The following is a 19,112-nucleotide window of genomic DNA, read 5'->3' as shown; positions in this document are numbered from 1 at the left end:
TAAATATCGTAATATTGTATAAAGATTTTTTAGATAGATATTCTCTTCAGTGCTTTTTATTAGTTTAAACATTAGGACTGAAGCGTCACGATTTTAATTGCTCTTCTTCTTGAACACGTAGAATTTCCTTTGAATCAAAATAAATATTGCGTAAATAAATAAATATCGTAATATTGTATAAAGATTTTTTAGATAGATATTCTCTTCAGTGCTTTTTATTAGTTCGAACATTAGGATCCAAACGTGACGATTTTAATTGTTCTCTTTTTGAACACGTAGAATTTCTTTTGAACTAATATAAATATTGTATAAATAAATAAATATCGTAACATTGTATAAAGATTTTTTAGATAGATATTCTCTTCAGTGCTTTTTATTAGTTTAAACATTAGGACTGTAGCGTCACGATTTTAATTGCTCTTCTTCTTGAACACGTAGAATTTCCTTTGAATCAAAATAAATATTGTATAAATAAATAAATATCGTAATATTGTATAAAGATTTTTTAGATAGATATTCTCTTCAGTGCTTTTTATTAGTTCGAACATTAGGATCCAAACGTGACGATTTTAATTGTTCTCTTTTTGAACACGTAGAATTTCTTTTGAATCAATATAAATATTGTATAAATAAATAAATATCGTAACACTGTATAAAGATTCGTTAGATGGATATTCTCTTCGGTTCTTTTTATTAGTTTAAACATTAGGACTGAAGCGTCACGATTTTAATTGCTCTCTTTTTGAACACGTAGAATTTCCTTTGAATCAAAATAAATATTGTATAAATAAATAAATATCGTAATATTGTATAAAGATTTTTTAGATAGATATTCTCTTCAGTGCTTTTTATTAGTTTAAACATTAGGACTGAAGCGTCACGATTTTAATTGCTCTTCTTCTTGAACACGTAGAATTTCCTTTGAATCAAAATAAATATTGCGTAAATAAATAAATATCGTAACACTGTATAAAGATTCGTTAGATGGATATTCTCTTCGGTTCTTTTTATTAGTTTAAACATTAGGACTGAAGCGTCACGATTTTAATTGCTCTTCTTCTTGAACACGTAGAATTTCCTTTGAATCAATATAAATATTGTATAAATAAATAAATATCGTAACATTGTATAAAGATTTTTTAGATAGATATTCTCTTCAGTGCTTTTTATTAGTTTAAACATTAGGACTGAAGCGTCACGATTTTAATTGCTCTTCTTCTTGAACACGTAGAATTTCCTTTGAATCAAAATAAATATTGCGTAAATAAATAAATATCGTAATATTGTATAAAGATTTTTTAGATAGATATTCTCTTCAGTGCTTTTTATTAGTTCGAACATTAGGATCCAAACGTGACGATTTTAATTGTTCTCTTTTTGAACACGTAGAATTTCTTTTGAACTAATATAAATATTGTATAAATAAATAAATATCGTAACATTGTATAAAGATTTTTTAGATAGATATTCTCTTCAGTGCTTTTTATTAGTTTAAACATTAGGACTGTAGCGTCACGATTTTAATTGCTCTTCTTCTTGAACACGTAGAATTTCCTTTGAATCAAAATAAATATTGTATAAATAAATAAATATCGTAATATTGTATAAAGATTTTTTAGATAGATATTCTCTTCAGTGCTTTTTATTAGTTCGAACATTAGGATCCAAACGTGACGATTTTAATTGTTCTCTTTTTGAACACGTAGAATTTCTTTTGAACCAATATAAATATTGTATAAATAAATAAATATCGTAACATTGTATAAAGATTTTTTAGATAGATATTCTCTTCAGTGCTTTTTATTAGTTTAAACATTAGGACTGAAGCGTCACGATTTTAATTGCTCTTCTTCTTGAACACGTAGAATTTCCTTTGAATCAAAATAAATATTGAGTAAATAAATAAATATCGTAATATTGTATAAAGATTTTTAGATAGATATTCTTCAGTGCTTTTTATTAGTTCGAACATTAGATCCAAACGTGACGATTTTAATTGTTCTTTGAACACGTAGACTTCTTTTGAATCAATACAAATATTGTATAAATAAATAAATATCGTAATATTGTATAAAGATTTTTTAGATAGATATTCTCTTCAGTGCTTTTATTAGTTTAAACATTAGGACTGAAGCGTCACGATTTTAATTGCTCTTCTTCTTGAACACGTAGAATTTCCTTTTGAATCAAAATAAATATTGCGTAAATAAATAAATATCGTAATATTGTATAAAGATTTTTTAGATAGATATTCTCTTCAGTGCTTTTTATTAGTTCGAACATTAGACACGTGACGATTTTAATTGTTCTCTTTTTGAACACGTAGAATTTCTTTGAACAAAATAAATATTGTATAAATAAATAAATATCGTAATATTGTATAAAGATTTTTTAGATAGATATTCTCTTCAGTGCTTTTTATTAGTTCGAACATTAGGATCCAAACGTGACGATTTTAATTGTTCTCTTTTTGAACACGTAGAATTTCTTTTGAACCAATATAAATATTGTATAAATAAATAAATATCGTAACATTGTATAAAGATTTTTTAGATAGATATTCTCTTCAGTGCTTTTTATTAGTTCGAACATTAGGATCCAAACGTGACGATTTTAATTGTTCTCTTTTTGGACACGTAGAATTTCTTTTGAATCAATATAAATATTGTATAAATAAATAAATATCGTAACACTGTATAAAGATTCGTTGGATGGATATTCTCTTCGGTTCTTTTTATTAGGTCGAACATTAGGATCCAAACGTGACGATTTTAATTGTTCTCTTTTTGAACACGTAGAATTTCCTTTGAATCAAAATAAATATTGTATAAATAAATAAATATCGTAATATTGTATAAAGATTTTTTAGATAGATATTCTCTTCAGTGCTTTTTATTAGTTTAAACATTAGGACTGAAGCGTCACGATTTTAATTGCTCTTCTTCTTGAACACGTAGAATTTCCTTTGAATCAAAATAAATATTGCGTAAATAAATAAATATCGTAACATTGTATAAAGATTCGTTAGATGGATATTCTCTTCGGTTCCTTTTATTAGTTTAAACATTAGGACCGAAGCGTCACGATTTTAATTGCTCTTCTTCTTGAACACGTAGAATTTCCTTTGAATCAAAATAAATATTGCGTAAATAAATAAATATCGTAACACTGTATAAAGATTCGTTAGATGGATATTCTCTTCGGTTCTTTTTATTAGTTTAAACATTAGGACTGAAGCGTCACGATTTTAATTGCTCTTCTTCTTGAACACGTAGAATTTCCTTTGAATCAAAATAAATATTGCGTAAATAAATAAATATCGTAACATTGTATAAAGATTCGTTAGATGGATATTCTCTTCGGTTCCTTTTATTAGTTTAAACATTAGGACCGAAGCGTCACGATTTTAATTGCTCTTCTTCTTGAACACGTAGAATTTCCTTTGAATCAAAATAAATATTGCGTAAATAAATAAATATCGTAACACTGTATAAAGATTCGTTAGATGGATATTCTCTTCGGTTCTTTTTATTAGTTTAAACATTAGGACTGAAGCGTCACGATTTTAATTGCTCTTCTTCTTGAACACGTAGAATTTCCTTTGAATCAAAATAAATATTGCGTAAATAAATAAATATCGTAACATTGTATAAAGATTCGTTAGATGGATATTCTCTTCGGTTCCTTTTATTAGTTTAAACATTAGGACCGAAGCGTCACGATTTTAATTGCTCTTCTTCTTGAACACGTAGAATTTCCTTTGAATCAAAATAAATATTGCGTAAATAAATAAATATCGTAACACTGTATAAAGATTCGTTAGATGGATATTCTCTTCGGTTCTTTTTATTAGTTTAAACATTAGGACTGAAGCGTCACGATTTTAATTGCTCTTCTTCTTGAACACGTAGAATTTCTTTTGAAACAAAATAAATGTTGTACGTATTACATATTGGGAAATTACGCTGAATCGCAGTTGGAATAATAGAGGCACGGCGTTAATTTGTATGTATAAACGGAGTGCGGGTAAATGAGGTTCTATTGTATTCGCACTACACAGTTGAATCTCGTTTATCGATGAACGACTGATGGACAAGACAGCTCGGACAACCGAGCAGTTCCGATAATCGAGGTTTATTGGCTATCAACTCTAGCGCTTCTTATTAGTTCGGCTAATAAGATTTAACTGCTAAGATTTCAACCGCTCCTTCGTTGAAATTTATTTTGGACGCGAATAAACGATTCTATGTATATGTTGATACGTATGTATATTCGTTATATAACTAGACTGCGGATATTTATGCAAACTTGTATTTTTATGAACGCAATTAAAAGAGCAGAATCTTATCGGTAGACACACGTACACAATAAGATATGCAAGAAGACAAAATCTTTTTGCGATTTCACGATCTCGAATTAATTAATGCTCATCTGGCAAACGTATTAATCTTTTTCCTTGGTTCTACCAATGCATTCGGGATGTTCGTTTGCGAACGTTTGCAAGACTTACGTAAAACTAACAAGTACGTACCATATTCTTCTATAAAATGATACAAATCTTGCTTTATGTTCGTTCGGTTTGGAATCGATGCCATTTTCTGCTCACAGCGGGAGAACACAAGTTCCGCGATCTTCCTATATCCACGAAATCCCGCAATGTCACGATTCTCAGTGAACGTTATTTTTCTCTTGTAAGGATGAAAAAACATAAATCGTCCGTCATGTTCACGCGATGTCGCGTGTTTTACGTGAAATTTCGCGCAGTCGGAAAACTTCGACTTTAACTTTCCTCTCTCGCCGATAATGATAGGTGTCCGAGGAGAGATACTTCTGCACGCGTTGAAACATTGATCATCGAGCTTGCGGACACAACGCGCGGATTCTCACGCGTTGCATTAACTTTAATAAAAGCAAAGACGGGAAAAAAGAGGGTGGGGAAGAAAGACGGAAAAACGAATCGCCAAATATAGACAGACCGAGCCGACACGACGAAAACTCGCGAGACTCGCGGTAAAGCGAACCATTCTTCGGGGAGTTTACATCTCTACCAATAAGAAATTCGAGCTGAACTTCGGTTAAGTCGAACGTTCATATTTAAAAGCCGGGACAAACGAAGCTATATAGACATGAGCGACGACAAGACGAAACGTGAATTCGAAAAAACGATCGATCTAAATTTGGCTCTGCTGAGATTGGCCGGTGTAGTTTCGAGCGAAAGAGCGAGCAGAGATACGTTGGCGAGCTTGGCGTTCGTTTGCATGACGATTAACACCGTTTCATACGTGTACGAATTTGCAACGAGTTCGTACACTCTGGCCACCGTTTTGGAATCATTCGCGATGATCATCTCACTCGTAGCAGGACAAACGCGACTCGTGATTCTTTTGTGGTTGCGCGATTCTTGTCAAACGATGTTGAACATTTGCGAGTCTTTCTGGTCGACTTTAAGTTTACGCGAAAAGAAGATCGTTCAAAGTTACACGAACAAAGCGAAACTATTGAGTCGCTGCTACTTGTTTAGCTGCGTTTCAACTATATTCTTCTACGTGCTGTTGATACAATTTGGCTCTTTGATATTTAGCGAACCGAAGCATTTTGCGAATGTTACGCTTTATGGAAACAATAGCAGCTTTGTTCCGTCGGAAGCTGCGAAATCTCTGCAAGCGACGGACGATAAGCGACGACGTTTACCGTACGCGTTTTTTATCGACGTACAAGAAACACCGTGGTACGAGATCGCGTACGTTGTTCAACTTGGGTCCATGATCAGCGTCGGTTTGACCTGTGTCGGCGTGGACACGACTGGTCCTTTGCTTATTCTGATCGCGTGTGGGTATTTCGACACGGTACGATCTAGAATTGAAAATTCCTATTCGTTCGAATCACCGTCATCGCTACCGGTTTTGGCGTCGTTATCAATTCCAACAAAGACGAAGATCGCAACGGAAACCACGTCGGTTACCAGAACAGAATCGTCGTCAAGGAACGTAGGCATGAAAAATTTGCGAACATGCCTGAACCATCATCAACTGTTACTAAAGTGAGTGCGATTCGTATAACTAGGTGCTTTGACATTTTTTTTTTTTAATCGTATCCGTTATCCTAAATGGATACAACGTTTCACATTTCCGTCGCATACTTTGTATTTCCTACTCCTAAGCTCAAACGCTATATTCCCTAACTATTACCTTAATCCATATCTTTCACCTTACTTCCCACGTTTAATTTCTCCGTTCCATATTCCATATTTCATATTCCATTTCTCGTATTCTGTATCCATCACATACAGCATCGTTAATCCCACGTTTACCGTTTCACGCACACCATTTCCCCTCGTGTATCCCACATTCGGTATCCCTAGCCCATATCTGTATTCCATCTGTTATATCGAATATTCCCATGTCCTTCACCCACAAAATGAAATTAGTTTCCTAGAAATTTCCCACAAAAGCCACGGAAAATCGACGCCTCCGAGAAACAAAAATTGCCATCCCACGAAACAAAATTCGTTGCCTGCGAATTTCCCATAAAACCCACAAGAAATCAACGCTTCCCACAAACCAAAGACACTAACCCACAAAATGAAATTCGTTTCTTACAATTTTCCCACAAGACCCGCAAGAAATCGACACTACCCACGAGAGAAATTCGCTATCCCACAAAATGTACTTTGTTTCTTATAATCTCTCCACAAGACCCACAAGAAATCGACGCTTCCCACGAGAGAAATTCGCTATCCCACAAAATGTACTTTGTTTCTTATAATCTCTCCACAAGACCCACAAGAAATCGACACTTCCCACGAGAGAAATTCGCTATCCCACAAAATGTACCTCGTTTCTTACAATTTTCCCACAAGACCCGCAAGAAATCGACGCTTCCCACGAGAGAAATTCGCTAGCCCACAAAATGTACTTCGTTTCCCACAGAATTCCCAGAAGATCGACAAAAACGACAGTTTTATGAGCGACGAAGTTCGTTTTGTGGGATACTGGTTTTTGTTTGTGGGAAGCGTCGAACTCTTCCGAGTTTTGTGGAAAACGAATTTCATTTTGCGCGATTCCGATTTTGGTCCGTGAGATACGTCGATTTCTTGTGGATTTTGTGCGCGACGAATTTTGTTTCGTCCTACTTTGTGGGATAAATAAAAGCAACGAAATATCTAGCTATATTGGCTATACCAAACAGATTACGGCTACTTGAGTGCATGCGTACTCAACGAGTGTTGAAACTCAACATGAAAAAATTGTATTCTATAGTTTTGGCTTACCTTTGTACGAGGAATATCCATCTTCCTGGTTGTGCCACGATTTCTGAAACACCTTGTATATTAGACGATTTCACTCTATACTATTCTTTCGCTATAAAATTCACCGAATTCGCTCGAATTGTATAATTATTACTTCGACCACCAGTTTATCCCTGTGCGACCATGACGATGTAGTTGCATTAAAATAAGTGCCAAGTCTTTAATTAAAAATAACTATGCCGCTCCCCAAATGGTATACGTATACGTATAATTCTTTCTCGACATTACGTCTTTAACTGCCGTTTTTTATGCTGCCAGATTGTGCGAGGATATCGAAAACTTGACAAATATAATGTTTCTGATACAACTGATCACCAGCACGTACAATATCTCATTGATTGGCTTCAAAATAGTCGAGGCAAGTATTCAGCTAGTTAGCCAAAGATTCTTTCCCCTTTTCTTTCTTCTCCTCCTCTCTTTCGATAGCGTGATAACCTTGCATGACATACACTTGGCTGATACTTGACGAACAGGACAATCCCGGCAAGGTCAAGTTCGTCACGCAACTTGGGATCTTTATTATTCAGCTCTTTCTCTGCAATTGGCCACCGGATCTTCTTCGATCGAAGGTAAATTATTCAGGATAATTGTGCATAATCTGCTACAGCCGCACGAATCGTCGTATCGTCGATATTTCAAAGATAAAGAAGAGAAACGATCGTTTTTCTACTTGCAAGTAGTAGAAGCAAATATGTAAATACGTTTGCTGTCGTTTCTTTGCGTCGATCGCGTTATTCTCGAGGATTTTCTAATTTTTCCAGGTAGCCTGCGATCGATCAAACGAGTCTACGTACGTACGTTTACAAAATTTTAAACGTTACGACAGGGATATCGAGCCGCACAATTATCTTGCCACGATTTTACCGTTACATGGAATATATTATCTTCGATATAGCACATAGAAATAGGAATACGCAGCTCATGGACATTTGACCGCAATAAATGCAGCCGCACACTCTTAATCGCGATAGACGTAACGTACGAGTTACTTCGACAATATCCGATTCGTCTGGAACGGTGTTCTTAACGTTGCATGAAACGCAGACAGGATATTTAAGAATTTGGCGAGGCAATACGGTGTTCCTCTCTGAAACATATATACCTTTTCTCATTCACGTAGAACGCGGACGATTTTAACAGAAAATTATTCGCGAACGAACGTAGGTGGAGCAGGTGACGAGTGTCTCGTGCCGCGACCCGCACGATCCGTAGCGCGAAAGTAAAATTGATAATTTCTTCAGATCAAGGTAGTCTAAAACGTTTATTCGAAACCACGTTTGCGGTATTTGAAGCGAAAGGCAGTTAAAGCCGCTGTATCTTGCGAACACTTATCCGACCCATGTCTTTATATTTACCTAATTATGTTTCTATAACGATATTAAGACAATTTAAATTGTAAACAAAGTCGGCAGTTGAACAAACGTTGAGGAAACGGCGAAACATTTTCGAAAGGAAGACCCCGACGTTTTTTCATCTTCGTCGGATATAAATGTAGCGACTCGAATCGAATGAGAATATTTTTCCGCTCGTTTATCGAGCATATTAATTAATCACCGTTCGTCAACCGAATAATTACCATTGTCCATCGAAGAGTTAGTTACCGTTTTGTCCATCGAAGAGTTAGTGATCATTTAGTCAACGGAAGAATTTTATATCCTTCAGTCTGTCAGTCAATTGTCAATATCGAGATCGAGTAAGATTCGAATAAATCATTACGTATTATTATTATTTATACTTGGTCCATACCTTTCTTCTTTGGACGACTTTCGGTTTACATCTCTTAGCTCTTCTATAACTATATACAACTGTTTATACTTAACTATTGCACCTTACTTGATCTATCTCTATATACTAACTTATAACCAACACTCATAACTAAGTGCTCTTTCCGTCTTTGGCTTTTATTTCCTTGCTGTGCTCCCTTCCTGTCGTTCTTCCCCCTCATCTGCTACTTTTCTCTTCTCTATTATCGCTTTCAATTCTGCCAGTCCTTCTCCAGTCTCATTCAGTGTTTCTACCATGTTCCTTGCTCCTCCTGTTATCTCGCATTCCTCTAATACGCGTTTCAGGTCCTCCTCTCCTTTTTTGCATAATCTGCATCCTCTTTCTCCCTCCTCTTTCCAGTGTTCCCTTCTAGATACTTTGGTAGCCCTTCTTTCGCTATGTTTCTGTAATATCTATTGTACTTAGATTCCCTCATCCTTTTCTCCCCTCTCCTCTAAATCATTACATATCGTAAATTTACTTTCCAACAACTTTAATCCTCTCCTTGTACCAGTATTCCCGCATATAGCAGATTAGCCGAAAGTGGAGCTTATTGCCAGTTGCATTAAACGTCAGTTAACGTTTCTATCTTCTCGTCGGCAACTAAATAGAACGTAACAACGAGCAGCTTGGACGAAGAACGCATCCGAGAGCAAGAACTCGACAGTGAACAGGACGAATTCGGAGAACGACGTTTACAGGCTGAGACGCGTTTGAGAGGAAAGTTGGACGATGCGTAGAGGTTGCGAGGCATCGAGTCGCTACGGCAGAAAGTAGGAGAACTGCGGGAACAGCTGCTGAAAACTGTCGTTCAGCGGTGTAAAAACGAGCTGCTCGAGAAGGAAAGGCTCAAATGAGGAAAAACGCAGAACTGGAACAGAAGCGTTGGGCATACAGAGGTCGGAACGCCGTTTCAGAGAAAATGAAGAAGCAAGTCGATGAGTTAAAGGGATGTCTGTACAGACCAAGGACGAATAATAATGATCACTCTCTCAGGTGATTATCAGATTTTTTGTTTTTTTTTATTTAAAATTTCACATTCACAATTTGTCCAATTTGGACATTTGGTAGAATTTTTTAGCTGTTTGATTATCATGTGGGTGGCAACCCCCAATGGGGTACCATCTTCGTGTTTGTTAGGATATATCCTTTGTGAGATCTGCTGGGTGTTTCCTTTTTAGTCTTCTCTCTATGGTTGTGTCGATCGTTTCCGCATTATCAGATTTGAATTTCATTTATATTTATTGGAAATTTAGCGCGACAGAGTATTTATACTTTGCGTTTAGCGAGAGACGCGGTTACTAATTCTTGTCATTTACGTGTTAGGAAAATACATCACATCCTTGTGTCACAAAAGTGACATAATTTGGAAGACACATTGCAAGAAATTTCCAACTTGTTTTCGAAAAAAAATTGGACGATTCATCCCTTAGAATTTTTTCTGATTAAGAACCGAGGATAAGAGAAACAATCTTTTTATCATTCTCATAATAAGGATATATCGCACGTACTAAAGTGTCGAGTTTTTAAGGCGGATGCGTTCCTCATCCAAGCTACTCGACACCTGATCCACCTACGTTCGGTTGCGAATAATTTCACCTTAAAGTAACTCGTGTTCTACACGTGAAACACGGTATAACTGAACAGAAAAGTATCTTTGCTGTATGTACACGTACACGGAAAATCTAATTTATTTACTATTAAAAAATAGTGGCAGACGACGAAATTTTTAGAAATTTTTTAGAAAATCTTTAGCGGCGATCTTAGGAAAATTTTTCTTTATTTCGTACAGTTTCGACGCAGTATCGTCTCGCTCGCGATTACTCTAATTTCCTATAAATCTCAGACGCGTATAACTTCGATGTATCGATACATATTTGCCTCATAATAAATCTCAGACAATCAATAATATTATCAAATGTTTTAAGATTCTCAACGAAAATCCAGTTTGCCGATAAATATTAACGATATTGTATTGACACTATATATATATGTAGTATCGGAGAAAAGAGCCTAAGAAACATCGAGTTAACTATAGACAATGTCGCGAGAACCGAGGCGCTGTCGGCTCCATCAATGCGTTATCGGTCTTTCAAATAAATAATTTCGCCGAAAAGGCCTACGCGACCTTGGCTACGAGCGTCCGCGGAACACGTGTGCGGTAGGCCTAGCAAAAGACAAAAGAGATGCTGCAACGGCCAGAGAGGCAGTTGAGAAGCAGAGTGTGAGTCGAGGGGACATAGAGTGTGAATCGACGCGCGACGATATTATAGTCGGTCCTTTTGTTATTGAATATCGCTTATTAAACTACACTAAACTTTAAATCTACCGTCATTACTTGTCCTTACTCTAAGAATCCATGCGTTACTACATATATATATATATATTGATCCTTTTAGTCGAGAACCTTAAATTATCGACGATGTACGTGCACTGATAATCCGAGGTCAACCTATCAGCGACGAGGAAATCTCTCCATGTAGCCGCTGTGTCCGACAAAAAAATCTAGATGCGTCTGACGCTTATAGTAATAACAGCATAGTAGTATATTTATTAACCTTAGCCGGTTGGCCTTGCAACGGACTTGCTTATGTTTGCTCTTTATCTCGCTCGTACCGCGTTCCTCCAACTTACGATCAGTTCTAGATTATTTGGTTTATTTGATTGCTCCTATTGCTAGTTACTTGCTATTCCCATCTCTTGCTTTTACTACGCTGTATCCGACATAATCTCGCGTATCTGGTGCCTCGTTGTCCTTGATTTTCAGCCGACGTCCGACTCTTATAGAAAATTCTACTTAGAGCCTGCGCGTCAATTTCTTCGGCGGTCTCTCAGTCTCGTTCTATGTCTTTCTTTCAGAGCGAAGCTATTGGTCACGCCGGGTATTCGATACCTTGGTATCGGTATCCCCGCAATTTACGAAATCCGGTGAACATGCTTCTGATCAGAGGTCAAAAACCGGTTCGCCTGACTGCTGGGAAGTTCATCGAGCTGTCGCTGGAAACATTTGCCTCTGTAACTTTCTTTCCTTCTCTGCCCTGAACTTTCTCTCTTCCTTCTCTTATTTTTCTGCCGTCCCTTTCTTTCAGATGATATCCACCGCTGCTTCGTTTTTCACCATGGTACGAAGCATGAACTGACTCTCGTTTCGCGAAACACTGACCATAAAAGCACGCCATCCGGGATACGAAGAAAACGTTACCTTCTTCAGGCTCGCCCAATAATCGTTGTATTAGATGTCATTCGAGTATTTCCAGCGAATACGAGTAGACGGCTGATCGAATAAACACGGTTGACTGAGAATACAAATCGATCGCAGAATTTCTTTTCCGATTGTTCATCGATCGAAAGAGCGGAGCGAGACGTAGGCGAAAAGAGGAAAGGGAGAGCACGAAACTGACGTTCGTTTCGCGAAACACCGACGATAGAATCCCATTAATCCCCCTCTTACCTTCTTTCGGTCATCCTCGACCCAACTGTATTTCTCTAACGCTGAGCGATATCCGAGAGTTGCACAAAATTTGCAAACATCGTTGTCGGTACGTATCGTCTTTTGCTTCAATTTCGTGTTAAATATTTTCTTACGATGTCAACATATGTTTTCGTTTGCTAAGATAAGTGCAAAATGTACAAATTCGAAGATCGCGACAGAGTGAAGAACGAGGAGGAACGTTGTTTTCTTCTTCTGTCCGTTCGTTCAATGATCATTAGACTGCGGGCTTTTATGCATTTGCAAAAGATGCGAATAAAAGCGCAAAATAACACGGAGAAATACACAAAATACTCAAAGTATATTCAAATATTCAAAGTTTTCTATGCTACTTGACAAGTGAAGCAATTTCTACCCAGCTTCTCCGCTCCTTCGATGATATTTCAGAAATACGGATGCACAATCGTAATACGTTTTGTCATCGAACTACAGCATCATTGAACTAATTGCCTGTACGAGCGTGTAGACGATCGAGCAGTTCTGGCTGAAAGTAGAAACCGATCTCGAAATTTCATTTCTAATTGTACACCGGTCGAAAGAAAAGAACCAGGCGATGCTGCGGATGAAAGGAGGAAAGGACGACGATAATCGACGCAAAGTCAACTCGTGCGAGGAATAAGAGGAAAGTGCAGAGTAGACGGGAGAAAGGGTTTCGATGTAATCGATCGTTCGAGTTAAAACGTTTCGCGCGTTCCGTTCTCGTTTTGATTCGTGGCAAGACGAATCTCTATAGGCGAGCAGAGAGATGTTTCGTTCCGTTGCTCAGGATGTACTTCCTTGTAATGTAACGTGGTACAGTAGTGTCCGGATATCTGGCCACGAATTTGCTCGTGTCTTATTGCTAACTATTGGCTCGGACAAAGTCTCCTCTTTGACGATGATTTAACTGCTATTGAATTCCCGGAGCAAGAAATATGTTGTATCTTTTACTCGAAACTGACAGTTTCTTATATTTCTTTTTATTAGTTATAACTATTTATTTTTATTATTTAAATCAATATACGCAGGGTTGGTCACGGTAGAAATTGCTACACGAAATGATTCTTTATCTAGTGATTTTGTAAAAAGATATTTCAAATGAAACTTTAGTATACCCGAGGAGCCTGATGCGACGAGTAGATTTTCATTTTTCAATATCTCATATCTTCTGAAATATCCACGTGACCTTGAGTCTTTTAAACAGCACCGTATATTTTTTACAACGTTAGTCGATCCAGCTGAACGTTCTAACAGAGGTATCTTAACTTTAATTTGTCAAATTTAATGCATGAAAAACACTTCTCTCGAGTTTACGTCGTTCTTGTCGTTTGAGAGACTCAAGGTAGTATCCAAAAGAATATGAAGCATTAACAAAATTTCACTTCAAACATTTCCCGATGGTACGTCAATAGATTTCCGAGTTTTTACTGATACATAATAATAATAACATAATTAATAATTAATATTATCAACCCTTAAATCAGATAAGGATATTGGGCTATAGCGATTTACGCTATAAATTATGTTTATTATTATGTTCGTTATAATGTAATTACACAGGTAATTTAATTTAGGTACATACTGGTAATAAAATTAAAGTAAATGAAAAATTCCAAATTAAGTAATTTAAACCTAAATCGTTATGCTTCCCAACGAGTTTACGCTAGCCAAACCGGCTGACGGAATATCCTTGTTCGTTCGGTGTAAACGCACCTTTAGCGGTCAGGTACGCGCGAACGAACGCGCTGCTTCTTATATTGGCCAGAAGAAAGAAAACCACGTTCCTGTTCGTCGACGATACTCGAAGCTGCGTTAGAGAAACCCTATTGGCCTCCCTATCGATGATCACGTCTATCTTATCGTTCGCTATTTTGCTTCTTTTTTTTTTTCTTTTTGTTACTCTTTTCTTCGATCTGGACTACTACGTTTTTGGCTACGGGCGAATCGTTACTCGCGACGTCTTCGAAAGGTCGTTAAGCCGAGTTCTGCTTTGCTTTCGACGCAAGGATGGACAGAGGCAAAGGCGAGGAAACAACGAGAAAATTGCTTGACAATTTCCACGATGCGTCGCCTCTGAAACGAATAAATCGGCAGTCGGAACATTTCGTAATTATAAAAATATTCTTAACGCTGTGAACAGTCCTCGGTTCGCCAGCTTTGTCGGTACGTGCGTCTAAATTTTACGTTCACTTTTTCTTCCATTTTATACTTTTATATTGTATGTTTCGTCTATGTCTCCCATTTCTCTGCATTGTACACACCAAAGGAATTTTATCCACGCGAATAAATAAATAAATAAATAACCATGATAATTTGTTCGCCTTGAACAGCGTAGAACCATAGCGGACCTGACCCTGCTTTTTCAAATCCTCGATCCATTCGTCGACCGTCTTACCATTCTAATAAACAATCCACCGGTCCAGCAACTGCACCGAAAGTCTACTTTTCAATCCTGCGTTTATCCCCGACGCTACCGTGAATGCAACGTTCCAGCGTTACTGGAATTCAGATGTGGCTCAGTATCCAATGCTGGTTGAGGCGTACGTCTGCTGTTTTATCCGATTTTTACGCGAATCCACTGCCACCGTAGTCCACCACATTCGACGGTTCAAAGAAATCTGGAACAAAGTAGACATCGACGAATTCCAGTCGAACCATTGTGGAACGTAATCGCTGGAACCAGCGACTGGACTAACGTAAAGCCAGCTTTTCGATCCCGTCGCTGGATTGGATTGCTTACTGGAACGAAAGCGCTGTATCGGATCGCTAGACTGCGATGCTATTGGATCAATGTAAACGCAACTTAAGGGGGTATTCTGGCCTAGAGGCATGAATTTCGGGCGATCTTTGAAGAAGCTCTGTACAAGCGAAACAAAAAATATTTTTGCTATCCTTCCTTTTAGCATTTGTTTATCGATATTTCGAGATTACGTAAAAAATTCACTGAAAAAAAAGCTCAATATTTAAAAAGCTACGAGCTGGCAAAGTGGGTGCTGCGAAAAAAATGGGGTGTCGTGCATGATATCAACCCTTCTGGTCATTTGAAACGAAAAAAGCGAGTAGATTCTTAATTAGTATGGATGCCGCTATCGTCTGAATCTTGGAAAAGTCAATGCAACATTTTTTCACAAAATGACGGCCGTTTGGAAAAAAATTTCTTATTTCGCACGTTTTTTTGACAATTTCGAACGTTTAAAAAATAGTAATATCAAAGATTTTGAGCTGAGCGTGTTCCGGACGATAGAGGAATATATAAGGAATATTCAGACAAAATTTCAAATAAATCGGTTCATTAGAACTTGAGATATCGCGCACGCCAACTCGAAAAAAGTAGTTTCGAGAAAAACGCGTTTAAAGTTTTGAGACAAGTTTACTCGGACAACGTGAACACGCGTCGCAAAAATGGCTGTAACTCATAAAATAATTGAAATTTTGAAAAATCCTTTTAAGGGCATATTCTCGAATGTCTAAACTTTGGAAATATGAAAAAAATTGTCGATTTTTTCAAATTTCTAGACCAGAATATTCCCTTAAAGCATCCACGCTGACAACTCGTGTGAAATTTGAAAAATCGTAACTTGAAATTAGCTCTCGCTCTTTCACGCTTCACTTACACTTTCGTGTTCTCGTGTATACGATGATCCGTGCTGGTTAAATAAATGAATAAATAAATAAATAAATGAACAAAATAGACGAGACGGAAAAGAGAGAAGAGATAAATAAATGGGTGAATTCATCGTCAATTACCAGTTAAGTGAATTTTTCTGTAATCCCACGATATCTAGGATTTCGACGAGATTGTTATCCGGAGGCATCATTCTTACGATTACTGTCAACGTGATGCCCTGACTTGGGTCGCTTGAATCGCATCGAGACCTTCTCTTACCGACGACAGATCGCGAAGACGAACGAGAGAGCGTTTGAAAAAGAAGAAACGAGCAAGGACGAGACGACTGTACGGTTGGTCTGATGCAGACTCGCCAACTTCCTCACGCTAGACGCTTTGTTAAACGTTTCGTGCAACCTTATACAAGAAAGTAAGATCATCTTCCATGTAGCGTATTTTATTCTTCCTTAATTTTGGAAAATAAGAAAATGACGGCTTGTTGGAAACGATATTTTACTTCCCGCTGAAGAAAACCACCTTCGAAACATTTATACAAACTGCACGGATTAAGATATCAAAAGAATATCACGCCACGTTCTACGTAACGTTAAGCGGAATAGTGTGTGAAAATTTCAAGTTAATCGAATGCATCTAAATGTTCGAGTTTCGAACATTTAGTGGGTGCAACGTCGAACAACATAGTTTCTAAAGAAGCGCGTAATGTCTTCGGTTAATTTTTCTCTAAAACAAAAGTACGCATTCGTATTCAGCGTTATAAAACATCGAAGTTTACAAGTTAATCGAATGCAGAGTTTCGAACGTTTAGTAGGCGCAACGTCGAACAACGTAGTTTCTGGAGAAGCGCGTAATGTCTTCGGTTAATTTTCCCCTAAAACAAAAGTACGCATTCGTATTCAGCGTTATAAAACATCGAAGTTTACAAGTTAATCGAATGCAGAGTTTCGAACGTTTAGTAGACGCAACGTCGAACAACGTAGTTTCTGGAGAAGCGCGTAATGTCTTCGGTTAATTTTCCCCTAAAACAAAAGTACGCATTCGTATTCAGCGTTATAAAACATTGCCACTTTTCGGGATTTCAAAATACCATTTCTATCACACCTTTTTACGAGTTTTAAAAAAGCGCAAAAAGGAATTTCGAATGCTTCGAAGTCGACACAATCGCGTGCCCTCTTCACGAGAATACTCCGGCGGTAAAGAAAATGTCAGAAAAACGATCGACGAACAGGCTAAAGGGAAAAACGAGGAATCCGTGTAAAAGACGATCGTCGGTATCGCTGCCTTCTATTGGTGTCGTCGCTATCCGTTCTTCTTGAATTAATTACGCACAGTAGATAGAAATAGGGAGATAGAGGGGCGTCTGTCGCGGACAGGCTTTCTATCTCGTTCTATCTGTGCGAAATGTCTTTGGCCGTTGTCGACGCTCCAATCGAGCAACCGTGCAAACCAGTCGAGACGAATAGGAATTGACCGAGAAGCAGCGACAGCAGCAGCAGCAGCAGCAGCAGAAGATCGAACGAGTTGCTGGTGCAAGCGTGCCGGTTTAGCAACAAGTTGCAGCTGGTGCGCGTTTTCCCTAGAGTTTCCTAAAATCAACAAGTGAACTCGCTTTCCTGCTTGGAATTTCTATATCGCTTTCTCGTTCGGCTCCACAGGTGGTAACACGGGAGGCGCGATTCGCACGGTAGCTACGCCACTTTAATCGGTGTCGTTCACCGTTGCTATCAGACGACCGAGTCTCGTCACCTTTCGTAAGCTGCGACCTGGCTGAAGCAACAACGAGCAACTTTCTGACGACGTTGCTGTTCCTTCTCCAACGTTCCTCCTCTGTGTTCGTTCGCTTTTCCATTGCCAGTTCAACACGGAAGGTGTTGCTCGTTGCCTGTTCCCGTTCGAGGTGGTAAAGATCGAAGAACAGTGGAAATCACGCGCCACAACACACCGCGACGGAAACAAATGTTCGGTGTATCGCTGGTCGCTGGCAGCACACGATGCTTCCAAGTTGAAACAAAGTGCAAACATCTGTCTGCTAATCGCGTTGCTTCAACAAAATTTCTCTACAAATTGACGTTTCTTATTTCGGACGAAACGCGTTCCTCGTTCTTTCTTCGTTCTTCCTTCGACGAAGACGTAGCTCCACGAAAGTTCGAGTTGTAAAAGTTCGATCGTTGTAAACGAGTTTACGAACCGATTACTCGATTATCGTTTGTACCAAAGTTTGTTATAAATTTATACTAAACGAGCACGAGTTTCATCTTCTTCTTTATCTCGCTTCGCACATTTACGAGTGTCACGAGCGCCACCGAGCAAGAAAACGATCGATCGCGTTTTCTGGAGCCTCGCGTGGCTGAAAAAAGACTGGAGACTCGGTTTCTGGAACGTGATAAAAGCCGGTTTAATAAAGCGACGCTTCTACGCGTTCGCGTATCGAGAATTCTACGAAGGCTTGGCGTTCCTTTCGACCTCGGCCCGCATTCCCGTCGTCCACTATCCGCTTTTCCATTCCTCTATCACACCCCTTGCATCTTAATCTTAATAGCGTTCTCTCGGCGAATACCTCGTCTTTCCCCCTCGATGCCTTCGATTCTTCTCATTACGAGTTTCTCGCCGTCTGCCTTTATTTTCAGTCACCACCGTTAATACGCTAATATCGCAGCTTTTCTCTCTTCTTTTTCCGATGTCCAGCTTTTTCTTCTTTCTCTTCGTTAGTCGTCGAAACCGAGCGTAACAATTACGCGAATTACGGCCTGACAAATCATCGTTCGGACGGACCAAGCATCTGAAAACTGAGATGCACAAGCTCGTTAGTAGACTGCGGATTTTTGTGCAAACTTGAGCACACGATATGCGTACTATCGCCAAAGTATATAAAATACACGAGGTAGATTCGACGGCAGAGACAAGCTCATCTTGTGGTGTTTCGTTTCTTTAGATATGCGTATTCG

The 19,112-nt window shown here is 38.1% G+C and overlaps 1 protein-coding gene across 1 annotated transcript; it reads left to right on the top strand.

Moving 5' to 3' along the window:
* The first annotated feature begins 4,410 nt into the window (after positions 1-4,410).
* On the top strand, positions 4,411-12,382 carry LOC117209836 (odorant receptor 13a-like). The gene is made up of 5 exons (XM_033452258.1): positions 4,411-6,040; positions 7,568-7,667; positions 7,783-7,878; positions 11,933-12,088; positions 12,163-12,382. Exons 1-5 carry the CDS (start codon positions 5,127-5,129, stop codon positions 12,211-12,213), a joined length of 1,317 nt encoding a protein of 438 aa, XP_033308149.1. The 5' UTR covers positions 4,411-5,126; the 3' UTR covers positions 12,214-12,382.
* The last annotated feature ends 6,730 nt before the right edge of the window (positions 12,383-19,112 follow it).

This window comes from Bombus bifarius, unplaced genomic scaffold, assembly GCF_011952205.1.
Source record: "Bombus bifarius isolate JDL3187 unplaced genomic scaffold, Bbif_JDL3187 scf7180000008194, whole genome shotgun sequence".
Classification (NCBI taxonomy): Eukaryota; Metazoa; Arthropoda; class Insecta; order Hymenoptera; family Apidae; genus Bombus; species Bombus bifarius.
Note: the sequence above shows the minus strand (reverse complement) of the source record. Positions and strands in the feature narration are given on the sequence as shown.

Bases quoted from the DNA above. Each gene is read 5' to 3' on its own strand.
- LOC117209836 (XM_033452258.1), top strand. From the start codon at position 5,127: ATGAGCGACGACAAGACGAAACGTGAATTCGAAAAAACGATCGATCTA. The intron at 7,668-7,782 runs GCAAGTATTCAG...CTTGACGAACAG, and splicing joins TTGGCTTCAAAATAGTCGAG to GACAATCCCGGCAAGGTCAA. The intron at 7,879-11,932 runs GTAAATTATTCA...TCTTTCTTTCAG, and splicing joins CGGATCTTCTTCGATCGAAG to AGCGAAGCTATTGGTCACGC.